Source organism: Lutjanus erythropterus, chromosome 12 (genome assembly GCF_056507025.1).
Source record: "Lutjanus erythropterus isolate fLutEry1 chromosome 12, fLutEry1.hap2, whole genome shotgun sequence".
NCBI classification, from domain to species: domain Eukaryota; kingdom Metazoa; phylum Chordata; class Actinopteri; order Lutjaniformes; family Lutjanidae; genus Lutjanus; species Lutjanus erythropterus.
The window spans coordinates 27,799,450-27,824,767 of record NC_139328.1 but is presented as its reverse complement, the minus strand read 5'-3'; the positions used below and the strand labels follow the sequence as shown (position 1 = coordinate 27,824,767).

Below are 25,318 nucleotides of genomic sequence, written 5' to 3'. Positions count from 1 at the left end.
AGGTTGAGTGTTTGATGTAAGAATTTCACCTGCGTGGAACAATAAAAACATTAAGGTTGTTCATTTTTTCCCAGAATTCCTACAACTAAGGACTGATGTTTAGCAAACAATGAACTACAGTAATGAAATCACACTGTCGTGACTTCTGGACACCACCGTCGGTTCTGTTTGTCGCTGAGGCGACTGTTAATTCAGCTGTGTAGGATTTGGCGTTCCCCGCTCTCACCGGGTCGACAGCATCAGCGGAGAGCTTATCAACTTTGATCCTGGGAGCTGCTGGCAACAGGCTCGTCTCTGTGACCAGCGGACAGGAGAATATAAGGACGGTGACGGCATCACAAACAGGAAATAGATCAAATGCAGTGAAGAGAGAACAAAGGACGAGGTGTTTAAAAATGAATGAGTGAGAGGCACTAAATTATATATGAAAAGACATTAGGTTGGAGTGACACTGAAAGGCGTGAGTGCAGTTCTGTCATTGTAATTATTTATTAGGAACACATTTGAGTGTGACGGTACTTGATGGAGCTGAGGAGCCACTAGCAAGTCAATCACTGTAAAATCTGTTGATGTCCCACATTCACTCCTGCAGCCTCTGCTTCATTTTGGGCAGAGAGCACACGTCCAGAATCAACTGAACCCCGTGGCAGATATTCAAGCCTCAGACAGACTTTTTCCATCAGACTATCAAGAAAACTGGTCCATTAATATTACCAGGAGCAGCAGCAAGGTTAAGACTTCTGGTCTTGTTTCCAGTGTGTGGATTCCTCATCGCTATTACATCAGAGAAAGTCAGTTCCAGCTCAGCCGCCTCCCACCGGCACAGTCATCTCTGGTTCATGAGGGCCTGGTACTCCCTCTGGTGGGCAAATAGCCGCAGGAACACCTTGTACTTTCTGTCATAGAAGCTGGAAAAAGCATGAAATGCAGAGGATTTTGACACAGATTTGATGCATAGGACCGTATATTTCAGTTTTGTGATAAGCAGACTTAATATGTCAGGAGGTTCTCTTATAACCTGACCTTGACTTAAAGGAGACCAGTCCATATTAAAAATTTTGGTTTCACCTTAAATTAAAGGAATGATTTCACAGAAAACTACAATGTCATATATGTATGTATGTATGTATTAAAGGGATAGTTTGGATTATTTTTTAGTGAGTTTGTATTAGGTACTTTGATTGATAATCAGTGTGTTAACTACAGTAGATGGATTTCAGCACGGCGCCAGTTTGAAGTATCAGGAGCACTGGTGTAGGAAGCTCAACAATGTACTGCTGTGGACAGGGTCAGCAGCAAAATACATTTTAGACACCTAAAAAAGACCCACCTTCAGGAGTTGCTGATCTACCACTGCCCTAAATTTGTTAAGTTTGTGTTATTGTGAAATATCTGTTTTAAAGACCACAACTCCTGTGTTCTGTGAGAACAAATTACTAATTTTGCAAACAGAGTCTGGTTGCTTTATAGAGAATGATATTTGGCTTATATAATGGCAGTTTTTCTTCAGTAAAAGCTGTCTGATTTTTATGTAAACGTGGTGAAAATATTCCAAACACTGTGTACACTTAAACTTAAAACTACAAACTATAGATGTTTTTAATGCTGGCTTTTTTAGGTGGCTAAACTACTTCTTGCTGCTGATCTTGTCTGCACCATAATACATTGCTTAGCTTCCTACACTTGTGCTGCTTCTCCAAATTAGGGGCGTGCTGTCTGTCATCTACTGTATGTAATACACTGACTATGGTACCTCATACAACCCCACTTCAAATAATCCAAACTGTCCCTTTAAATAATTAGGCAGAATAAAATGAAATAGAAATGACTCCTCTAGAAAGGCAAGTTGTTGATATAAAAAAATGTTTCTGTGTTTAATGTTTATTCAGTTGAGCATCATATACTGTATATCTGATCCAGTTATTATTCCACAGACCATGACAGAAACCAGTTCACCAAATCTTTAAAACATCTTTTACTCTCACCTCTGAAGTTCACGGTCAGGCTGAACAACTTTCCCCACTTTGGCCATTTTCTCCATCGCCTCCTGAAACATAAATTGCAGAGACAAATATCACTCAATAAATCATGCTATGCATATTCAGTCTGAGGCCAGCCGTGACCTAGTTATGGTATCAACACCAGCCAACTGCAGCGGTTTCGGTGTGGTTGAGTTTATGACTAATGCAGTGCAGGGCCTCTCTGCTGTCTAAACCTACAAAATCCAGCCAGTTGACTGCGTGCAGCCCAGAGGATCAGACACAACAACTGCCTGCTGGAGTTAAGGCTCAAAATGGGTTGACAGGTGCGGCCTAGTCCAAACAATAACGTCTTATTTTTAGTATATGTGGCTTAAAGGCTCGCCAGTCTCTTGTGCTTTGAGGTCTGGTGCTGAGACACCGAGGGATGAGAGCTCGACTTCACAAAAGATTAATCATCGCTTTATATCTTAACTGCATTGTGCACAAATCTTCTCTGTGACTCAAGCAGGCAGAGCCACGCACTTTGTGTTCTGGTTCCACCCAGCAGATGGAGCCATTGAGTCAGTGAGTCAAAGATCTATGTGCCTGTGTATGGCTTGGTATACAAAGTTTCTGAGGTCAGTTTTATTAAACTACAAAATAAGCAGATTGCAAATAAACATGTTTTTATGAAAGGGGCACACCACTGATTTTACTCATGAAGTTAAAGTTCACTCTTCATGAGAAGCACCACTCAGCCTGTGGAAACAATTATATAATGTCTTCTGTGGCTCAGGGGCGAGCTTTCCTGTGTTAAAAAAAATATTTTCTTTATTATATTTTATTTATTTAAAGTACTATCCAGTTAGGACACATGGGATCTGGGTATTTGAAGCATGACCCAAACTGGGGACTGAAATACATTGTAATTGTTTAATCTGTCTCTCTAAAGTCCCTCAAACTCTAGGGAAGCGCGAGAGTATAATTAAAAAAAAACAATGCAGAAATCAGCAATTTCAGAATTATCCACAAATAAAAAAAATGCAGCCATATTTGCTTCCATGTGAGCAATTTTATAACTTCTAATCATTACATGAAACATATTAATATAATAAGCAGAAAGATAAACAAGTAACAATAGGTAACAAAAGTCATTAAATTGAAAAAGTGTAGACTGAATCATATACGTACCCTTTTAACGCAACATATTCTAAAAAGCAACACTTCCCCTTCCTGATTTAACACTGTTTTTTTTGTTGAACTTTTTCAGGCACACCGGCTGCTTCTCATATATTTTCTGTTGAACTGCAAACTTTTTTAAAATGGTAACACATTCACATTTTATGCTTTGGGCAACCAAGCTGTTTAACACAACCTGCACAAAGCAGCACACATACTAAAATACATACAGTACCTCCTCTCACAGTATGTAGCATAACAGAAGAATATTCGGGTCCAGGCATAAGATTTTTTTTATTTTGAATTTTAACAATATAGGTGAAATGTCAAGGATAAAGATGAGATGTTTCTACTCAACATTTTGGCTTTATTTTCAAAATGCAATGAATGTCTGGCACCAATACTGAAAGTTCAGTTTTTATTCTGTAAATTTATTCTTGACATTTCAACTTAATCCTTATTATGCAAAATAAAGCATGAGGTAGTGCAGCATGAGGATACTCGTTTGTACCATTTTTTCTACCTGCATAAAATAACAAATGAAAATTTCCACTGTGACTATTTATGAAGCCTCAGTGTATTTCCATTGGAACACTATCATTTAAGAGTAAACAAAGGGACAACTTTTCCTTATGACAATTTTTGAGCATCTGTGTGTTTACAGGCATTTCATAATGTTCAGTTACCAGCAGTGTCCCATACTGGACAACAGTTGCATTCACACACAGTATGGATATTTGAAAACTCAAGAATCAAAAGAAAGTAAAACATACAACTATACTCAGGGCCAGTTTTAACCAATAGAGGCACTACATTAAGTATTTTTTGCCTAAGCCCCTGTCAACTTTATGACCTTAGTTTACGTGTGTGTGTGTGTGTGTGTGTGTGTGTGTGTGTGTGTGTGTGTGTGTGTGTGTGTGTGTGTGTGTCACTCCACCTGTATGCTGCTGTAGTCCTGAGATGCACACGCACCAAGGACTGCTGCTCCTATTAACACAGCCTCCATCTGGTCAGGCAGCACCACAGGCAACCCTGGAAAGGACATGGACAAGGACAAGGACAAGGACATGGGAGACACTGTAAAATTTAAGTTTCTATTACAGTGAGCATGCTTTTGTAGAAATTGTATAGAAGGTCAAGTTTTTGTGTCACAGTCATTTAATATTTTTGGATGAAATGTGTATTTAGCTAAACTGTCATTTGCAATATCAAAACTGTGATCATCCCTTGTCAGTATTGTGTACCTGTGGCGTTGGCGTGAATCTGTACAAACAGGGCATTTTTACTCAACCCGCCACACAGGAAGAGGGTCCTGATGTCATGTCCTGCTTCTTTCATGGCCTCCAGAATATGAAGCGTACCGAGCTGACACCAGAGAGGAAGACACAAGTGGAATCAGCTTACAAGTAAACAAAGGCAACCTTCCTTCGTACTTTTATTTGGTACTAGGATGTCAGTCGGAGGCTCAGAGGAAGTCATTTGAAACTCTGAAGCAAATAAAACACAGTGGACTCACAGCGAGGGATTGTACAGTGGCTAAATAGAGCAGGGCCAAGTCATCCAGGGTTTGAGAGAGCGACAGTCCAATCACCTGCAAGACAGTAATGAATCATCATGGAAAAATGTCTAAGTACTGTGAAATAAAAGAAGACCACCAGAGAGGTGGCCTGGAAACAATAAGCTGAAGAAATTAGCTTCCTGAATACATAAATTATCTCAGTGGTTCGACTGTTCCAATCTTCAGCTGTGACGCACTTTCATCTTAAAGTCATCAAGTTCATTTTTTTCAAAGCGAACTGTTGTCAGAAATCAAAGGAGACGTCTGAAAAGCAAGAAAAATCAATGTGATGATTATCTCTGCCGGCGTAAGCCTGGGAGATCATGCAATCAGCTGAGTGTGTGTGTGTGTGTGTGTCTGTGTGTGTGTGTGTGTGTATGTGTGTGTGTGTGTGTGTGTGTGTGTGTGTGTGTGTGTGTGTGTGTGTGTGTGTGTGTGATCCTTTGTCTACAGATAATCTTGCTTATCACTGGATCCACCAGCCTGATATTTTTGGGCCACATTTGTGACTGAATGCTCAAGGAACTGTGTTCATTACAATTTTTGAAAAACCTTGAAAAACCTTATTTTATTTAGTTTTATGCTGCTGACTCCTCACTCCTCTTAACTGACTGGTAGGTCCCACAAGTCATCAACAACTGCTAGGCTATAAAGAAGGCTTACCTAGTCTGCTGCAGAACTCATTTTGGCCTTTGTCGTAGCTCAAAAACCGATGTCTATAGAAAAGTTCTGTCTCATCTTAAACCTGAGAATCTGCAGATTCCAATTGCACACCACAGATAGACACAATATGAGATGAATAAATTCCCATGTTGTTAGCTTTGCCACCATCGCTATGCATCTGCGTGGAGTGTTCAAGGTCCGTTAGTAAACATGACAGATGCTCACTACATAATCAACAGTAAATCACCTAATTCTGAACTGACTTTACTGAAATAATACATTTGCCTTGTTACGGTTTAATGAGTTCATTGAGCTGCTGGCCAACTGTATTATGTAATAATTTTGTTTACAACAGTAAGCTATCATCAAGATTTAAACATGAACACTGCTACCACTCTCATGTCTGCACTTTAATTAGGGAGCTAGAGTCAGGAGGCAGTTAACTTAGCTAGCCTGACTGTTAAAAAGTGCTTCCTCCTGTGTCAGGTCTTTATGCTAAGCTAGGCCAACTGTGTCCCATCTCCAGCTCCATATTACTAAAAGTTACAATCCTTAAGATGTCATTCCTGGTTGATTTGTTGACACATAGTTAATGGTGGTAACAGCAAATGCATTTCATTATAGGGGCAGCAAAACAAACAGTTGTTTTTGTTGTTTAATAAAGAAGACAGTCTTTTTTCCATCAGTCTGTGAACCACTGTGATTTGATTTTATGCTGCACATTGCATGAGTCTGCAAACATAAGTGAAAGGAGTTGGTCATCTGGCTGAGAAGTTGGAACAGCTCACTGTGTCTGCTCTTTCCTGTTCCATTACTCTTTGCAATATTTCAAACTAATCAGCTGTCAAAAAATGCTGTAAATAACACGTCTTGTTTTGCAGATGTATTTTGGATGAGCAATAGCGGTCAGTCTCTCATAGGAGGGTCTGCAATGATCACTTCACCTCTGTCGGACAGTGTGGTACATAAACTTAAAAAAAACACTTGCAGCCTTGGCTCATGTTTCCTCACCATCCCCTTCAAGGTGGGGTCAGCCAGGGGCGACCTGTTCCCATGGAAGTCCGGCCACACGTGCAGACTGGAGCCCAGCAGGTCCACAGCAGACCCAGAGTCAGCCATTGAACTCAGGTGGCTGTTCAGGTAGCTGTAGACGTTCTCACCAGTGATGGGAAGTCTGGGAAAAATAACAGTAAGCGAATGAAAAACCCAGTCTGATAAAATATAAAAATAAAATAAGATACAAACATGATTTTGTATGGAAACCAACAATTTGTTTGGAAATGCAGCAACCCTTATTCTAAGAGGACATTTTAACATGTTAAAATCAAACAGTTAAAATAAAATAACTTCCACAGAATAACTGAATTATATAGAATACACTCCATTACTAATCTTCTAATCTTCCCAAAGATTACAGAATATTTTTATAGGTCAGCTGAACAGGGATGACAGCTGTGCTAAAACGTTTTTTTGGGAAGTGCAGCAGTGGATGGATCAGCTGACCTCTGCTGTGCCTGGTCCTGGAGCTGCGTGTAGGCGGCGTGGCTCTTCACCATGTGCTCGATCTGAGGGAGGAGAGAGGAGAGCAACACGATTTAACAGAGAGGATTACAGAGGACACAGCTGATGACATAAAGGCTTATGGGGCTGCAACTGCTTATTATATTCATGGCTGATTCATTTATCTGTCATGTTTGATTATTGGTTAAACATTCTTTTTTAAAATGTACAAAAATATTTGACACTCCCGTGTGAGGTTACTGGAGTTTAAAGAGATGTTATAAAGCTACAGCTTATTCTGTCAAACCAACAGTTAAAAAAAAATCCACATCATTCAGTTCAATAAGGATCAAATTAGAGAACTGGACACATGCAGCTCCGCAGGGTTCTTACATCATATTTTCCATTTCAAAATTACTATTATTATAAATTATTATGAAAATTCAATACTTCTCCACACTCAAATTTTCCAGACTTCTCAGTACACCTCTCAGACTCAACTTGATACCTAGCTTTCTTTTCTCATTTGGGATCCCCAGCAACCAGGCTTTATATTTGGGATTGTCAAAGAAGCCCTCTGAAAACACAGATTTACCCACTGTGGATATGCCTTTGCAGAAAGTTGGATGACATCCAAGTGTCAAACATCTCTTCTCAGAGAGGAAATAAATTCACCCATGCAACCTCTACTCATATATTTCCCCTTAACACATTGAATAAATAATATTATATTATTGCTCCCCCCATATTTCAGTCTTTTATGAGTTGAAAAAGCTCAATAATTTAGTTTTCACAGCTTTGTTTATTCACCGTGTCCATGGTTTTCCTTACACGGAAAAAAAACTTGCAGAACTCATACATGTTCAGATAAGCTTAATATTTGTTTATCTGTGACGTTATGTAAAGATATTCAAAGATATTGCTGCATTTTCTTTTGAACTAATTTGGTTGCAGATGTCTGGATTTGGTACAGGAAGCACTTGGAGTTGAGCTGTTCTGCAGCCTGTGACATTCAGGAGGCACCTCTGTGCAGGAGTGTGCATTCAGCTGCATGCTAAACCTCTGGCCATGACAAGCACAGTACTTGCATGATACAATTATTTTTAGAAAATCCGAATTGCATATTCAAGAAATCAAAATAAGGGCAATAGTCTGGAAACACAAATATTTTTTTTTTTACTTGTGGTTCTGATGTGCCCGACTGATTTATATACTGTGCTTCTTCTTTTTTTTTATGTCCATGCATCTGCTCAGTTCAGTTGTGATGTCTAACAATGCAGCACAATGTTGTCTTCAGTATACTGTATATTTCTATTAACATCAGTATCTCTCTGTTGTGGCTGTTGGTGGTTTAATTTTTCTTTTAATGTTAAAATCATGAGTATATTTTAATATCCAAGTTAAGTTTAATATCAATTTGTTTACTGAACATGTGTTGCTTAATGTATATTGTAAGTTTTAATATTATGGATACTTAGTACACAGGTCAGGTGCCACCGTTCTTTTAGCTGTTTGGATGCAGGAGATGTGGGTTTTTGTTCAGTAAATGTTGGAAACTGAATTTGTGGTTGAGATACAGTCTTTCAACCACTATTCTTGCACTTACTTCTGCTTTATAAAGTTATTTCAGAACAATGTTTGGAACATTTTTAAGTGACTTAAATAAACAAATCCAAGTTTAGAAGTGACAAGAAGTTCTTGAATGTGAGTTATTCAGCGCCCGCTGCCTTTAACGCTGAGAAGCCGACACACTCATTTTATTTGTTTTGCATGTCTGGTATTATGATCCTCTGTGATTTTTTTTTTTTTTTTAAACAGTACCTGACAGTGTAGTAAAGGGTGGCCTGAATGATGTTTCTATTAACATCCATAATCTCCTTTCATTTTTTTATTGTTTGTCATGCACACACACACACACACACACACATATATATATATATATATATATATATATATGATATGATGAAATGATAAAAATCAAACAACTCCAGCATCACATTTGAGCAGCCAGAAATGAGAAAATGGAAGGAAAATGACTGTTAACTGTTTATCAATCATTTATTTCTTTACGACAGAAAAACTGAAATAACTCTGATGAAATTATTGTTCCTGTGATCTCTGTCTAAGCCAAATGTGTTGTTCACATCTGAGTGTCTTTTAACTGTATTTACACACTGATTGAATACATGTCATGTCTCCTTGCATACAGTCTTCTGTTATAAAGTTTGACAGTGGACTCACCAGCCGTCCTGTCGCACTCTGTCCTCCCTCGTTGAGCCACAGGCCGGGCACCATGGCAGACAGACAGGGCCCCCACACTCCTGGCACAAACAGAGGCTGCTCGCTGATCTGATGTGCATGAAGGAGACAATTATCACACTAACAATGATCAGTGATCTGCAAAGAGTTTAGTTTAGTTCAGTTAGAGAAGGGACAGTTAAAATTAATAAATACAAATGGAAAAAATGGCAGAATTACTCAAAAGTCTTTTAATAGACTGCAGTCTTGCATAAGTATTAGCTACGTTTTACGTCACCTCAGAGTTGTTTCAGTTAACAAACCAGAAGCAGTGAAGATATGATTCATCACAGGAAGATACTCAGAAAAGTGTCAGAAAGGTCAACAACAAAGGTCAACAAATTCACACCACATCCATGTTTTAACAGCACATAAAAATAGAGGTTGCTCAAGATAAGTTCCACTTAAATGTGAAAGAGGAAACATTAAACCCTCACCGCCATGTGACAGGTCGATGTCCCGCAGATCATCGCCATGCGTGAGGTAATTGGCTGGTCTTCACACGGCAAGTGAAAGCCTTTCACATCTGCACCTATCACACCTGGAAACAGCAAAATTACTTTTGTTAATCATTTAACCAGAAATTATATTTTGCAGGGGGAAAAAAACACGACTTTTTTTGGTGTTACCTATGGAGGAGTATTAGCACCAGGCATATGGGAAAAAATGAGAGTAGAAATTCATTTTTTGAATTCTGCACTTCTAGAATCGTTAAAAATAAACTCATACTTTCAGAGCATGAGGAAAAATAAACATTGTTTTTTATTTCTAGAATAAAGTGACAATGTTGAGAAGAAATTCAGTATTAGTCCAAGGCATGATTTAAAAATGTAGTTGTTAAATATTTTGAGAATAAAGTGAAAATGGTATTTCAACTTAATTCTCAAAATGCAAAAAAATACTGACTTAACTAATTTTTTAAAAAGAAATCTTCCTCCTCTCATTTTTTCCTGTAATGTGGCCCTAATACTCTGCTGTAGTTACTTAATACAAAGGTTACAGAACTCCTGTGAGAGCACTGTCAGGGACTAATCACAATGATTTGCGGATCAAAAGCTTTAAATCCTTTTGATGTGCTTCTCTAACCTCCATGTGAGCTTCAGCAGTGACACTAACTGCTGGAACAATGTTTGTGGAGCTGGTCTGAGTTTAAGGTTCAGCCGTGCACGGGGGCAGGCGGTGTACATCACCATGACATGCACGGCAACTAAAAAGTGCAGAGTGTTTTAACCTCTGACTGATGCAACAATGTGTGGTGGGCAGAGGTCACGGCCAGAGGTCAGAGGCCAGAGTTCATGAACAGTTTATCTCCAAGAACAAAACCAGATGGTGAGGATTTCTGAACCAGAGGAGAGGTCCGCCGCTGCCCTGAAGCTAACAGGGTGCTCACAGATACGATAAACTGCAGCGTTAATGAGCAGCTTTTCAAACAGACACCTGTTACTGTTACTGAATCATCCCTGCTTCAGTTCTAGTCAGGGGTTTTGGTTGAATAGTCCTTTTTTTTGTTTTGGAAATATCTGAGTAACAGCCATGATATGAACTGGTTGAATTTTCTAAATGCAAAGGAAAGGTGCTTCAGTTCTTATCTCCTTTAGGCCACACCAGACCTTCCTTTATGAAAAGAAAGGAGATTCCTTGTGAAGCAAACAAAAGTTTGCTGATGCTATCATGCTGACCTTTATTTCACTAAAATCCAGTTGCTTCCCCAGTTATTGTTAATGACTGATAACAATAATTATGTGGTGGTGGGGGGGGCTGAATTTTTTAGGCTTCTGGGGGGGTCATACCAAAAAAAAAAGTTTGTGAACCACTGTCTTAGAGGATGATTCTTGATCAATTTGTTGAACGCCCTGTCCTTTCATCTAGCACCACCAACAGGCCAAAATTTTAATTTGTGAACAAGAGATTTTTTTTAAAAAAATCTATCTGATATTAAATTTACTGGACACCAACATTTACCACACAGAATGAGCCCTTTGCTTCTGAGACACTCATGTGGGAATCACAATAAATACTGGGGTTGATAAATTATTAAAATTAATATAGTTGTTTAATATTGTTGTTTTTAAGGTAATGAAATTATTGCCAATATATATCTAAATATAATATATATGGTTTGACATTTTATATAAAAGCATTTAATTTTAATTCTTAGACAAAATGTTCTATAAAAGCCAAAGTATATTTGTGAAGGTTTTGAAAAGTCAGAGCTGTACGAGCTATGTAATATTAAATCATGCATCTTTACTCACTATATCTTAGTCCCATGGTTATATGAACTTTTTCATAAACAGCAGGCAATTATTGGTTGTCTATGTCTGCTGAAAAAAATCTATGCATCGTGCATCTCTCGACACTTGAAGATACTAAAAACTACTGGCTGGAAATCCATGAACTTGCTGTAGATATTTACATTGCAAAGGTTGAAATTTAGTGTTTTAAAAAGCCCCTGACCTTTATTTAACTGGAAACTGTCATGAAGTTTGATGAGCATCTTCATTAGGACACTCCACCAGCTTCATCTTAACACGCCCTCAGACTAAAATGTCTTTAGACATAAACATTTCACCGTCTGCTTCTGTCACAGCTGTTAAAAAAAGTTAATTTTTTATGTTAGCATTGATAGCCACTTTATGAAATTAATAATAATGTTTGGAACATTTTTATGTGTGTTAAAAGTTCTTGAACGTGAGTTGGAACTGACCGCAGTTTCAATGTTGAAAAGTCGACCCAGCCGCCCTTCTCCCTTTGGTGTCTAACTGATGACACATTTCATCTTTTACGGTGAAAAGATGATGATGATTACGTTTAAGAATCAAAGCCTCGTGGAAGTTACCTAATGCACCCTGAAAAAATATAGATATTTTTAAGACTGTTTCAATAAACAGGTTTAGGATGTTATACCAAGGCCTCCAGCGTGAGCATCGATGAGAGAAGCACCAACTGCAGTTCCTGGGTCCAAACCCAGATCTGCTGCTGCCTCCTGGGTGAGGCCGTCTCCCAGCGGGCTCCCTGGAGGACACGTCACACCGCCTGGATAACAGCAGAGAGACAGCACAGCTTCAATAACAAATGACGTGTTGAAAAATCGCTCTGTGACACTTAATAATAATAATAAGTTTCCTCGAAGTTTGTTTGTGAATGTCTTTTACCAATTTTGGAAAAGTTGTTTTCCAGAAGATCCTCCAGTCCAATGCTCGTCCAAAAACTGGCATCCCATCCCTCCGGAGGGCAATACGTCCATTTACACACCAGAGTGCACAAAGACCTGTGAAACATTGCAGAACAGCACTATAACATGTTTCATCATATACGAGGTCACATTAACACATTAACAGTATCTGAAGGCCACAGAAAACTGTCAAAAACCGTTTGTCCATTTCTTGGAATCACTCCTGCTATAGAGGACAACCTAATTCTTTCTTTTAAACAGATATTTGATACGAGGGTCATGTATCACACACTCACAATGACCACCATCCAACAGAGCTCACCGTGTCAACGAGCCTGTCGCCTTCCAAGACAGGAAGTCTGGCAGGTCGAAAAAGTGAGCAGCTTCGTTCCAGCACCTTTCTTTGAGATTCTGAGGAAAAGACGAGAGAAATGTGTACTTTATAATAAACTTAAGTTAATACAGTGTGTCTCCATCTATTAGAAGTCTTTTTAATGCCGGTGTTTCATTCAATTTAAAGCAAATTTTGCAATAAAACTAAACATCAGATGTGAAAATACAGGCATGTAGGCAGTTGATGCATGTCAGTTCAAAATTATCAGTGAGGGAAAATGTCAATAACTGGTTTAAGAGTTTAAGAATATTTGTCCATATACATTTATTTGCAAAAACCTAAAAGGTTAACAGAGGCATTTCAGTCCAACTCTTACCCATGGAGTGAATTTTAGACTATTTTAGACCACCATAAAGAATTCAATGAATAATTATTTAAGACCATCTCAAAGAGAATTTAAAATGATCTAATATATTATTAATAAATGTGAATTAAAGACATTTAGAGAGTTCTGAAGTACCTGTAGCCACCGGGTGACCCTGTAATAATTTCACTGTTAATATGAAATGAAACAATAGCTAATTATTTATATAAAATAATAACCTTATAAATTATATATTTTATCATAGCTGATAAGACACAATCACAATCACATTCTGATTAAATTATTAAACTAATTTACTGCGCACATTATAACATTTTATATATTAAGTGTTTGTTAATGATAACAATGATTTGTTAACATTTAAGGAATCATTATTAGTCTGTAAACTGTCTATAAAGGTTATTTGGATGACTATTATTAAAGTTGCAATGATTTTAATACCTATGTTTCTACATAAGTAACTTCCATACATTATGTTAAGTACACAATTTTACATAAGTAACATACTTATTTTAAACCAAACCAGGATCGTTTCCTATCCATATATACTGATACTGATCTATCTGTGATCTGTGATATAATCACTTTCTGGGATCTCGGACATGTTTTTAAGCTTCCATGTATCAGATGCCTCGCAACAGAGAAGGAGTGTGAGGCTGAAAAACTTCTAAAACAACACCGGGCGCATGCTGACCAGCCAAAACAGAGAGAGACAATAAAACATCCAGAGATCGGTGGACCTGTGGTGACCTTGCTCACCTCTCACCTCTTTGAGCCAGAGCAGCTTAGGGGGTTGCATCTCTGGTGACATGACCCCTCCCACCCTGCTCAGGACCCTGTGGCTGGTGTTTGTTATGCGAGCGGCCTGCTCTTCAGCACGGTGGTCCATCCACATCACCACGTTCCTTTGTCTGTCACCTGGGAGGAACAGGTTTGATCAAAGCAAAATAGACACAAAATAGCTATTACTGCATGAGTGAACACTTCAGGTGTATTTCTACGATTAAACTGGTCTATCAGGAGATGATAAACAAAACTGTTGATGGATGACGACGGATGTGTAATATCTATGAAGCATGTAATCAATCATTTAACCTGAGTATCTGGGTCCCGACCCCTGTGTCCACCTTACAAAATTGAAAAAAACATGAATCCCTACCATCTCCAGGGGTTCTGCTCTCTCTAGCTGACCCTGACCTCTGACCTGGCTGTGGAGGAGGGGGTTTTACCTTCAGGGATCAATAAACTATCCCATTACATTAGACTAAAACAAATTGTCCGTGCAAAACTCAACAACTGAAACAGTCCAAAAAAAATCAATTTTCAAAATATTTTACAACCTGGAACTTTTCAATCACCACTTCAAAACATATTTATTTCTATCCATATACACCCATGTTTTTCTTTAAGCAAAAAATATGTGTGATGTTCAAGTAACAAAGGTCGGGCTATAAGAGGAAAGAAATGTTTGACTGACCATCCTGATTGACTGGAACAGGCTGGAAGCTTTGGTCCAAAACCACCAGAGAGCAAGTGGCATCAAAGCCGATCCCTCTGACCTGACTCCTCTCCACATTTTGGGTAACTCTCTGGAACAGATGTGAAACATCACCTTACATACAAGTCAAAATACTGTATGTGGAGTGATCGTGAGAGGGTGTGTATGAATATATTAGCATTGCATCATAGTTCAATGTATGACGTGTGTGACAATGAAATTATTAAAATAACTGGAATGAACCCGTATTTATTTTCACAAATGATCAGCATGTTTGAATGACACTGACACAGATGTCTTTGTCCTCTCAGTTAGTGATTTCCAACCAGGTGGACTTATACCCCAGAGCAACTTCGCAGTTGCCAGGGAACACGTGGAAAAAGTAGAAGTAGGTCAACAAATTTGAAAATGGAAAGTATGACTTAGGTACACATATTTGTGTTGAGCGGAAAAATAAACATCAAAATAGAATTGTGATGCTGATGTTAAGTAAATTTACTGTAATAAAAACCAGTAAGCGACCACAGTGCTGACTGTACAGTGCACACCTCCCACCAACTGAAGGCAGCTGTAACAGTTCAAAGCTGCCATTGGGTCATGAAAGTACATGGAAGTTTGAAAATTAAATACTGGTCATATCGGCTTGAAATGAAAATTTCTGTCAGTATAATAGGCTGATAAGATGAGGCTTTTACTATATACACATGATATATGTCTTTGGTGCAGAGGTTTCTGAAGTGTCCAAAACAAAGAGCAAGGCTGCTATTTCCTATGATTGCTCAGCATTGGTCATGCAACAAGGAGCCAGGCCACATTCCTTCAGCACTACAAATATCATTACCAATCTTAAGAGTTATCATCCCAGTCATTATGCTGATTTTGTGAAGAACACAGAGAAGCAGACAGCAGAGAAAAAAAACTGTCAGCAGTAGTTTTCTTATTTTGCCCACTGAATGTATACCTTTTTGTATTGTATTGTATTTGGATTGTATTTTATGTCTGCATCTGCCACTGTCACAATAACATACGGCATAATAATATTTTAACCCCACCACAGGAGAGACTTGATGTTCTCTGCAATTAGGTGAGAAAGAAGTGCATATGTCAGTATCAGCATATCGGCATTGACTAAGAAAATATCAGCATGTTCGATATCCACAAAAATTCTTTTTTTTATATTAAGCCTGCCTAGCAAAAACTAATGTGAGAATAATAATGGATAACGGTTGAAATATTAGTTAAGGGTAATGAATAAACAGTTGAAAGAACTACAAGTAATTAGCTATAATAAACTAGTGAAACATTTAGCAAAGAGCAACAGTTTCAATATTAGTTAAGAGTAATGAACAAGCAGTTGAAAAAGCTAAATGAAATAAGATTCAATAAACTGTTGAAACAATTAGCTAAAAGTAAACAATAAACACTTAAAATATTAGCCTCAAGTAACAAATAAAAACAGGAAATATTAGCTAAAAGTAATGGATAAATAGTTGAAAAAAGTTAGTTTAAATATAAATAAATTAATAAATATTTGTAAACATTAGTGAGAATGCAAACTGAACCAAACCAACCAGAGGCAATTTAACTGTCTGAAAAAAGAATGTATTAGTATTAACTTTTCTGTTGTGTTACTTATGCACCTGAAGTGAGCACATCTGGAACATGTGGGGTCTATGATGTGGTACTGGTGTTAATGTGACTGGAAACCCACCACTGCTCTGAGGTCAGCCTACCTTGACAACTGAGCAGCATTTGTCCCAGATCTCGGTGGAGGACTGGACATAGTGGTCAGACTGGGGCTCCCAGATGCTGATGGGTTCCTGCGCGGTGCTCTGCAGCTGGCCGGTCCTGGTCACGAGCGCAGCCCTCACACTGGCGGTTCCCACGTCCACCCCGACGTAGAAAACCGTCTCTGCCATGAGGAGACGAGCTGAACGAGGAGGAGCAGAGGAGCCAGGAGTTCATTATTAACCAGGTTACACTGTCCCTGTCAACATTTAACGGACTGCTTCGACACAGATAGAGGTAAACACAGATATTAACGCATACAACTGCTTTTAATTGACGGTATCTTTTTGTCTTCCCAGACCCTGAAGTCGTCCTAATCTGAACATGATAACACTACAGTGCAACAACAGGAGAGATACGAAAATCACAGAACAACATCTCAAATTCAACAACACACCATTATCAACCACAGAAAACGTTTGTACATCTGTTAGAACAACATTTCTGAACTTACCGCCCAGTCAAAATCTTATGTGAGTGCAGGAAACATCACTTTGAGTTTGTGATAAATGTACTTTGAGCTGGGGACGGTGGTTGCGACGGAACGCGAAAGCGGCCAAAAAGGTCTAAGTCGAATATTTCTGCTGAGCCGTATGAAGCGTCATGGATGAGATATTTTAAATTATCTCTCCATCTTTCCCTCGCTATCTTCTTCTCTTACAAGTCCGTACAACACAAAAATAGCCGAATTCTTCATAGATATTCCATTACTATGGGGAATGGGAATACCGTGTATTATATATCTCTTTAAATTTTGTTAAAGTAATCCAACAAGACAAAGAGTATTGCGGCAAAAATATGTATTTTACTTAAGTTAGTATTAAATCAAAAATTTAAAAATATATATTATCAGCAAAATCAAGCGTATCACAAAGTATGTGTTCATTATTAGCCTATTTCAATGTTGTAGTTTGTCAATTCTGAGCTGATGTAAGATGCCTTGTAGATCTATAGTACTGAGAGGATAGGTAGTATAGTATTAAATCATATGTGTATATCAGTTTTAATGTAAAAAGTAACAAGTAACTATCAGAGGGAAGTAAATGTAGTGGAGTAAAACGTATAACATTTATCTCTGAACTGCAGTAGAGTCAAAGTATAAAGTAGCTAAAATACTGAAGTAAAGTATGTCAAGTATGTCAAAATTGTAAAGTACAGCACTTGAGTATATGTATATTCTAACACCCTGGACAACTGGGGCCCCAGACTGCCAGGGGCCCCCAAGGCCCCATTGTTGATATGAATTTTTATAGGACTTTTTAACAGTAAAGTACAACATCAAGGTGTTGTGGTCACATGGTCTTGTGTCATTTATCTAATCAGTTATAAAGTAGAGGGCCCCATGTGTGAAAATGAAGCATTAAGAGCTTTATCTTTCAGTTTACATTATTCTCTCATTATGTATATTCATAACTAAACCTTGGTTTAATCATATTACCACAAACTGCTACACACAGCTAACTTACAGCTTATTAATACTGAGATACTCCAAGTAGGTGAGTAAATAACTAAAGTCACCGTATACTGCTGCTGTGTGCACTGGACATATTGGGAACTCGCTTACTGCACATGAACCTAGATACAAGCGCCTCTGTCCTGAGTACATGTGATGACACTAAAGCACACCCTCTCGTGTAATATTGCTTATAAAACATATCGCTACAGCTGCTCCTGTTGCAACTGCTTTGTTCTGGCATCAGCACAAAGACAATACGTGAAACTGCTCACAGGGTGTTTGTAAAAACACAATGAAAACAATGTTTTCATCCTGATGAAAAAAGCAACAGTATCTTAAAGTGGATCAAGAGATATACAGCAATTTCCCAATATGTTTTCTTCCATCTAGATAAAAGAAGACGTTTTTACTCTTAAGTGCATGCTGGGAAGTCTGCTAATATGCTGAATGAGTTGACTAAACTCAACTCATCACTTCAGGTTAGAAGACTTTAGAAAATAAGTTTAACTTGAATAAAGAGAACTTGTATATTTGCTTCAAACTATAAAAAAGAAGGGTTTCAGGAGAGTTTAAATCTCACATAATGCATGCTGGGAAATCTGCTAAGATGCTGATCCACATTTCTTTGGAAATTTAATTTAATGAGTTGCTTGAACTCTGTACTGTACATTCTAACAACTCATAATTGTTGTGAACTTGAATTCAAGTTCAACTTGAATTCAAAAGAATTCAAGTTGCAATAACTTGTGTTAATAAATGCTCAAGTATTTTGAAAAAAAAAACAATGAAATGTTAAGTTTAATTAACTTGAATAAATAAATCTTGTGTATTTATGTTAACTTGAAGAGAAAATGTACAGTGCTTCAACAGATAATAATCTGTTGCAGTCATGTGGTGTCAGAGCTGTGGTGTCAGCAAAACTAGCTGTGCGAGACAATAACATGCCATCAAAAGTATCTGACACGTTAAACTTTCTAGTCTGCGTCCCGCCTGGTCTCTTATTGTGTTCTTTTCTTGGAGGAGATCAACAGCTGTCTAAAGGAAGTGGTGCTGGCTGTGATCAGCGTGTTTGGACCAGGAATGATCAGCAGAGATGGAGTACAGAGAAAAACCAAGCAGCAGGACAGGAAGAAACAGATGGTCTTCAACAAACACTGCGCGGACAGTGTTTGAAATCTCATCTGTCTCTCTCTCAGTGCTTGGCGTGTCTCTGTGTGTGTGTCCCTCTGGTCCACGCCTGAAGGTAATCAAAACTTTGCTCTATTGCTACATCAACACATGCATATATAGTCCTTCCCTGGGTTTTGCTCTCATGAAAGGGGGGGGGGGGGGGGTGTTCCCATGGATCCTGGACTGTCCCACCTCTGCACAACAAAAGCAGGCCTGTTGGGAGGCGGGTAGGACCGGCTCCTGAGTAGAAAACTTCACGCAGTGGAAACAGCTGGCCTGGGCAGGGAGGAGGAAAGTGCTGTTATCTAAAAGCGACCCTGTCAGGCCAGCAGAGGGGAAAAGCTGACAGAGAAACAGGAAGTAGGGCCGGGGGCAGCGGTAGTTTGATAGGAAAATACTCCTTGGTGGGGCTTAACACAGGTGGACTGACAGACAAACAGATAGAGTGAAGTGACTCAGAATCTCAAACAAGTTGGGATGCTGTTTAAAACTTAAATAGAATCATAATCCAGTGATAAAATATTTAATATGCTGATCAACTTTATTGTTTTTTGTGAATCACACCTTCTTAAGAAGTGGGACAAACCTGTATTTTGAGGGGTTTTGATTTTTAGTCTTCAATTATGCTGAGAAAATATACCATAAGAGATTAAACTCTTGGCTATAAAAATGATTGAGTCTGAGTGAGCTGACATCCTATGGGGTTGTCAAAAGTTGCATTTTTTCATTCCAGCACGTGGTCGTAGTGAGTAGCCATTTTATTTTTTAAAGTTGTTACGAGTCCTCCCACTGCTACTCAAAATAAACATTTTTAAACTATAATTCTTATTTAGCCTTAAATGTAGAAAGGCTGCGAAGTTGACTTGTTATGATTGAAACACATCTGATAGTAATATTATTGAATGATTTGTAGAAAGCACAGCAGTGCTTGAGCAGTATTCCCACCTTTTTTCTAACCAGGAAGTAAGACAGGGAGTTAAAAAAAAAAAATAAAGCAGACCAAAACATTTCACAAATTACATATATTTTATATATATAAAAACCCTTAAAGAATATTTTTTTTTACAAATAAAAAATAATTAGTGTTGATATGAATAATTTTTAAAGATTTTTTTGTAGATCATGATATGTCTCAGCTCTCAAGAATGGGTGTAATGTACACTCACTGAATGTTGAACCAGGAGCGTGTTTACCACTGTCATACATCACGCTCAGTAAGCATTTGGGAACTGAGGACACTTGAAAGTGAGATTCTTTCTCATTCTTGCTTGAGAAACAACAAACAGTCTGGGGTCTTGTATGTCGTATTTTGTGCTGTGGATGGCAGCATATGTTGCTCCAAAATCATCTCAGCATTAATGAGGCCTTCACAGATGTTCCTCTTTAGCCTGGTGGACACGAAATCCATGATTACCAAAAACAATCTGAACTCTTCCGTCAGTTCATCTCAGATGAGCTCAGGTCCACAGAGGTCAGTCGCATTTCTGGATGTTGTTGCATGATAATTGTAACTTGCATTTGTTTTTTGAAACTGGTGTTTGTACATTGAAGGCTGGTCCATTATGAAAGAAAGAAATCAGAAACTGAAGTCTTATTTTCCCACATTACCACTGGTGTATTAGACACAAACGTTTCTAAAGCATTCCAGTGCTGGATTTCCACTTCAGGGTGTCAAATACTTCCAAATGGGTGTTTCTCGGCCGTGCTGTGAGGACAACATGTCATCTCAAGAGCGTTGACCTCAGGCAGCTCTGGTTCTCCCAGGCTGTCTGGGACTGTTAACTTATTTATAGTTGGCTTGAGGAGAACATGTTGAATAATACAATGGGGGAGGCCAGACAGACTGGACTGCAGCTGTATGGAGCCTTCAGTCATGAGTGCAGCTTCACATTTACCTATGACGCCTGTGACAGCCAGCACAGAACATAAAGCGTGTAGTATTTCCTGCATGTGAAGGTTATCATGCCGGCAAAGATTAAGCAGTCAAATTTAAGCATGAATGGCCTGTATGTTGTAGACCTAAAATCTATATCATTTTACATTTACCTTGAAAACAATTTTTCATATACTTATTTCCATGTGTTTGCTCAGTTCTGATGTTTGTTTTACAGGTATGACCAGTTTAAGATTCTGGACATCTGGACTATACTGGGATCTGAGTGGCTGATTTATTGGTTTATTCATCCAGAGGGTATAAACCTTCCATTGTTCTATATATAGCAGTTTATATTGTCTTTATTTTATGTCACTGTAAATGTATAGATAGTGTATAGATTATATAAATATTATGGTTGTCACAATATCAGAATTTCACTACATTATTATTGTGGCCAAAAGAATGCATGATAATGATATTATTGTGATATCTATAGAAATATATTTTTTAAATGCTATCAGTCATCTCCAACCTGATCTTTAACTTTGCTTAATGTACATTTTATCTATTTTTTGGCAAATGAATTACTCTCAAAACACAAAGCGCAAAGAGATGGAGAGAATCTGTAATCACAACTGTACAAAAGGGTATTAAAAGTGAAACTATACTTAATGGATAGTGAAGAGGTTGGTTGTTGAGGGAGGGAGACAAAGCTAAAACGGAAAGACAGAAATTATATAAGAGCATACTGTATGTTGAAGAGATGATGGATTATTTTACATGATGATATATGTGTATGATTAACATATCAATATATTATTTTTAAATATCACAGTTTAGATACACATTTGTATATGTGTATTATATATATACATATATATGTGTGTGTGTGTATTATATATATATAATACACACACACACACATCTATGTATGTGTATCTATATTACCTATACATACGAAGCACTCTCTACACTGTATAGAGTTTACACTAACAATTTGACCTGTAAACTGATAATGTATATTGCAGACTATATATATATATATATATGTATATGTATATATATATATATATATATATAGCCACTTGTGCCTATATATAATGGCTGTACATTATGTTTATGTTTGATTATCTTTGTGCAGTTTTGTTGCCCATATTTCTTTCTGTACATTCTCTTTGGCCCTATTAAAAGATATTGAGTTACTAAAAAAAAATCTAAGTAAAAAACTTGCACAATTGAAGACAAACGCTTTATAGAGCTGTCATTACTAAATGGTGAAATGATAGTTAATTAATCAATTCTGGTTATTATAAAGAGTTTTTTTTATGTGTTATTCTTAAAAACCAAGGACCTCCTTGCACAGGTATGACCTCATTCTCTTTCTTCTCTTTAACCCTTTTCACTAGACCTAGTTTACCAACTAAACAGCACTCCCTGTCTGAACTGGTATGCATTTATGTAGACACTGAATATTTCATGTCTCTGCATTTTGATAATGAGGTAATCATTTTTAATGTGCTCCTATCTAGTTTTATCAAGTAACTTTACATCCTGTCAACAATATTTTCCTAATCAATAACATCTAATTGGGAGAATATTGCTGTTATGTGTTAATCAATGTTAAACTCTACTACTGTCCGTCTGGAGCAGCCTTTACCTCAGGATGGGTAACTAATAATTGAGCGGGTAACTAAATATTCAAAAACACTACGTAATCCCAGAGTACATTGCTCCACTGTCTGCATTACCTAATCCCATAAGCCATCGCGGGGGGGCGGGGATATGGCTAGTTGTCAGAGCAACCTGCATGTCATTAGACATCCCCCGCCTCCCAAATCATCTCCGGCCAATCAGGGGCGGTAAAAATGACATCATTGTTATTTTCAGTCGAGCTGCAGCTTAGAGGTGGATAAAGTTCGTCTCCACGTTGGAAGTGATAGAAAGTATTATTCCTGTCCTGTCCGGGCCGTGTTTGTGGTTTTTGGGGAAGGAGGATAAATCAAAGCGGATACCTCAGGTGTAAAAACAGCGATTCTCGGCGGAGGGAGGATTACTTTTGTGTGTATGAGAGGGAAGAGAGAAGAGAAAAGTTTTCTCAGGACGCGAAGTTGTCAAGTGAGTTGTACTTCAACAATAGGCGGACTCTATCACAAGACAGTTGAGGGACAGGGAGTCACAGGACATATGTGACCAGACTTTTTTCTTTTTTTTTAATGAGAATAGACCTCCCTCAAGGTGATACAAGAAACTTTATGTCCAAAAAAATGGAAGCGACCTTCTACGACGAAGCCGTGAACGCGTCCAGCTCTCAGCATGACGGGACGGCGGTGTACGGGTTCAACCCGAAAACCCTCAAACAGACCATGACCCTGAACCTAAACGACCCGAAGAACTTCAAACCCCAGCTGAGCTCCAAGGCGCTAGACATCCTCACGTCCCCTGACGTCGGGCTGCTGAAGCTGGCCTCGCCTGAGCTGGAGAGGCTGATCATCCAGTCTTGCACCGGATTGACAACTCCCACCCCAACCCAGTTCATCTGTCCCAAGAACATCACCGACGAGCAGGAGGGGTTCGCCGAGGGGTTTGCGAGGGCACTGGCCGAGCTGCACTACCAGGGACCCGCCGTGCACCCTGACGCGCAGGCCGGCGCGACAAACAGCATGGCCGGGTCTGCAGCGTCCGAGAGCGGCGGGATTCCCTACAGCTGTACGGTGCGCACGGACCCGCCGGAGTACACAAACTTGGGCACTTTCAATCGGTCTGCACCTGCCAACGAGAGGCACCCACCCATGAGCTACCCATCCGCGCCACAGCCGTCCCACAACCACATGGAGCTGGCCGCGGCTCAGCACCCGCGGCTACACGCCCTCAAAGAGGAGCCGCAGACGGTGCCCGAGATGTCCGGTGACACCCCGCCGCTCTCCCCCATCGACATGGAGAGCCAGGAGCGCATCAAAGCCGAGAGGAAGCGCATGAGGAACAGGGTGGCAGCGTCCAAATGCCGGAAAAGGAAGCTGGAGAGAATCTCTCGGCTGGAGGACAGGGTCAAAAACCTGAAGAGCCAAAACACGGAGTTGGTTTCCTCCGCCAACGTCCTCCGGGACGAGCTGGCTCTGCTCAAGCAAAAGGTCATGGACCACGTTAACAGCGGCTGCCAGCTCATTTTGACGCAGCAGCTCCAAGCTTTCTAGACTGCCAAGGGGAAAGAGCCAAGGGACGTTTCTTGGGGACCAAATGCAGCTTTTAAAGTGGGGTTTCATTTCAGTTTTTCCACCAAATTATCCACTCAGGCTGTATCCACGAAGTCTCTGCAGACTAAGAGGAGCTAATGGACACTGACATGAGACTTGTGATTGGTCAGTATGATGAGCAGAGGCCACCAAACTTGCACGGACACGCACAGCTCAGAGGAACTTCTGATAGTCTAATTTTGTCTTTTTTTTCAATCAAAACTTCAAGATTAAATCTGCATTCAGTCAAGCTAATATACTATGGCAAGTGTCAATACCTAAAGATCATTTTAAAGCTACTACAAGGAATAATCTGCTGATTTTAGAGAACCCTGTAGACAAAGTGTAGTGTTCCCACCTTAATATCCACAAAATAACGTCAAAATAAAATAATCTCAGTAAAAAAAAACTTATGCTAAACTGGCTAATAAACAACTCACTGCAACTTTCCAGGGAAAATGTAAACAGGCTCCTTTCGTCATATTTCAAGGAGAATCTGACCAGGTGGCAGACAGCAAGAACAACCACAGAAATATCAATTATGTAGGTCAGATAGAGGCATCAGAAATGATTTGAGACTGCTTCACAACCACTGAAAAACTCCTTGTAGTAGCTTTAAATGGAGTCCCATGCAGGCTTGCGTCCTGACAGGACAGCCGGAGCCTGTGTGAGATCAAACTGCAAACGGGACAGACAGACAATGTGAACGAGGCTTTGCCCTGCGAATTTCCCACTATTTCAAGAAGCAATGTATGCATATAGACTTGAGTCGAGCACTGAGCATCCCACCAGCGACTATACAACAGTCTGTACAGAGAAACACTAACAAAGACAAAGTTTCACACCTTTTACGCAAGGACTCTAATAGGGGTGTGTGTGTAGCGTTTACTGACAAACTGCCTTACTTTCTTAACCCTTCTGTTCATACAAGTTTGTGATATAGGTGTAACTAATGTTAGACCTGAAATAACACTTTGTAATAATATTTGTACGCTGTATTTTGAGCACTTCAGAACTGTACATATGACTGAATAAAATGTTGGACACGCGTGATGATGTGTGAGTACTTGTGTGGCTGCTGAATAATTAATCGCTGCATGCAGTCTAACAGCGCATTACATGCAGTGTTTGTTGTTGAAGGAACTGGGACGGACGGGATATTGAGTCACCAGTGCAGTGTGTCTGAGACGCTCGTAATGGTTGGTGAGTGTACGCGGCCGCCCATTGGACGACGAGGTGTCGGAAGT

At 39.1% G+C, this 25,318-nt stretch overlaps 2 protein-coding genes and 1 long non-coding RNA gene across 3 annotated transcripts; 2 read left to right on the top strand and 1 right to left on the bottom strand.

The window, feature by feature from the left end:
* Positions 1 to 470: 470 nt before the first annotated feature.
* Positions 471 to 16,515, bottom strand: fggy (FGGY carbohydrate kinase domain containing). The gene is made up of 15 exons (XM_084733043.1): positions 16,285 to 16,515; positions 14,531 to 14,642; positions 13,820 to 13,971; positions 12,657 to 12,745; positions 12,315 to 12,430; positions 12,067 to 12,195; positions 9,597 to 9,700; positions 9,103 to 9,210; positions 6,865 to 6,926; positions 6,373 to 6,535; positions 4,657 to 4,731; positions 4,385 to 4,505; positions 4,078 to 4,172; positions 1,986 to 2,047; positions 471 to 908 (listed from the first exon to the last, which is right to left on the bottom strand). Exons 1-15 carry the CDS (start codon positions 16,468 to 16,470, stop codon positions 827 to 829), a joined length of 1,656 nt encoding a protein of 551 aa, XP_084589169.1. The 5' UTR covers positions 16,471 to 16,515; the 3' UTR covers positions 471 to 826.
* Positions 16,440 to 21,134, top strand: LOC146318127 (uncharacterized). The gene is made up of 3 exons (XR_014771688.1): positions 16,440 to 16,576; positions 18,816 to 19,038; positions 21,077 to 21,134. It is a non-coding gene; the product is annotated as an uncharacterized LOC146318127 (long non-coding RNA).
* A 1,593-nt stretch (positions 21,135 to 22,727) lies between these two features.
* Positions 22,728 to 25,124, top strand: LOC146318126 (transcription factor Jun-like). The gene has a single exon (XM_084732339.1). The coding sequence runs from the start codon at positions 23,055 to 23,057 to the stop codon at positions 24,030 to 24,032; it is 978 nt and encodes a 325-aa protein (XP_084588465.1). The 5' UTR covers positions 22,728 to 23,054; the 3' UTR covers positions 24,033 to 25,124.
* Positions 25,125 to 25,318: the final 194 nt, after the last annotated feature.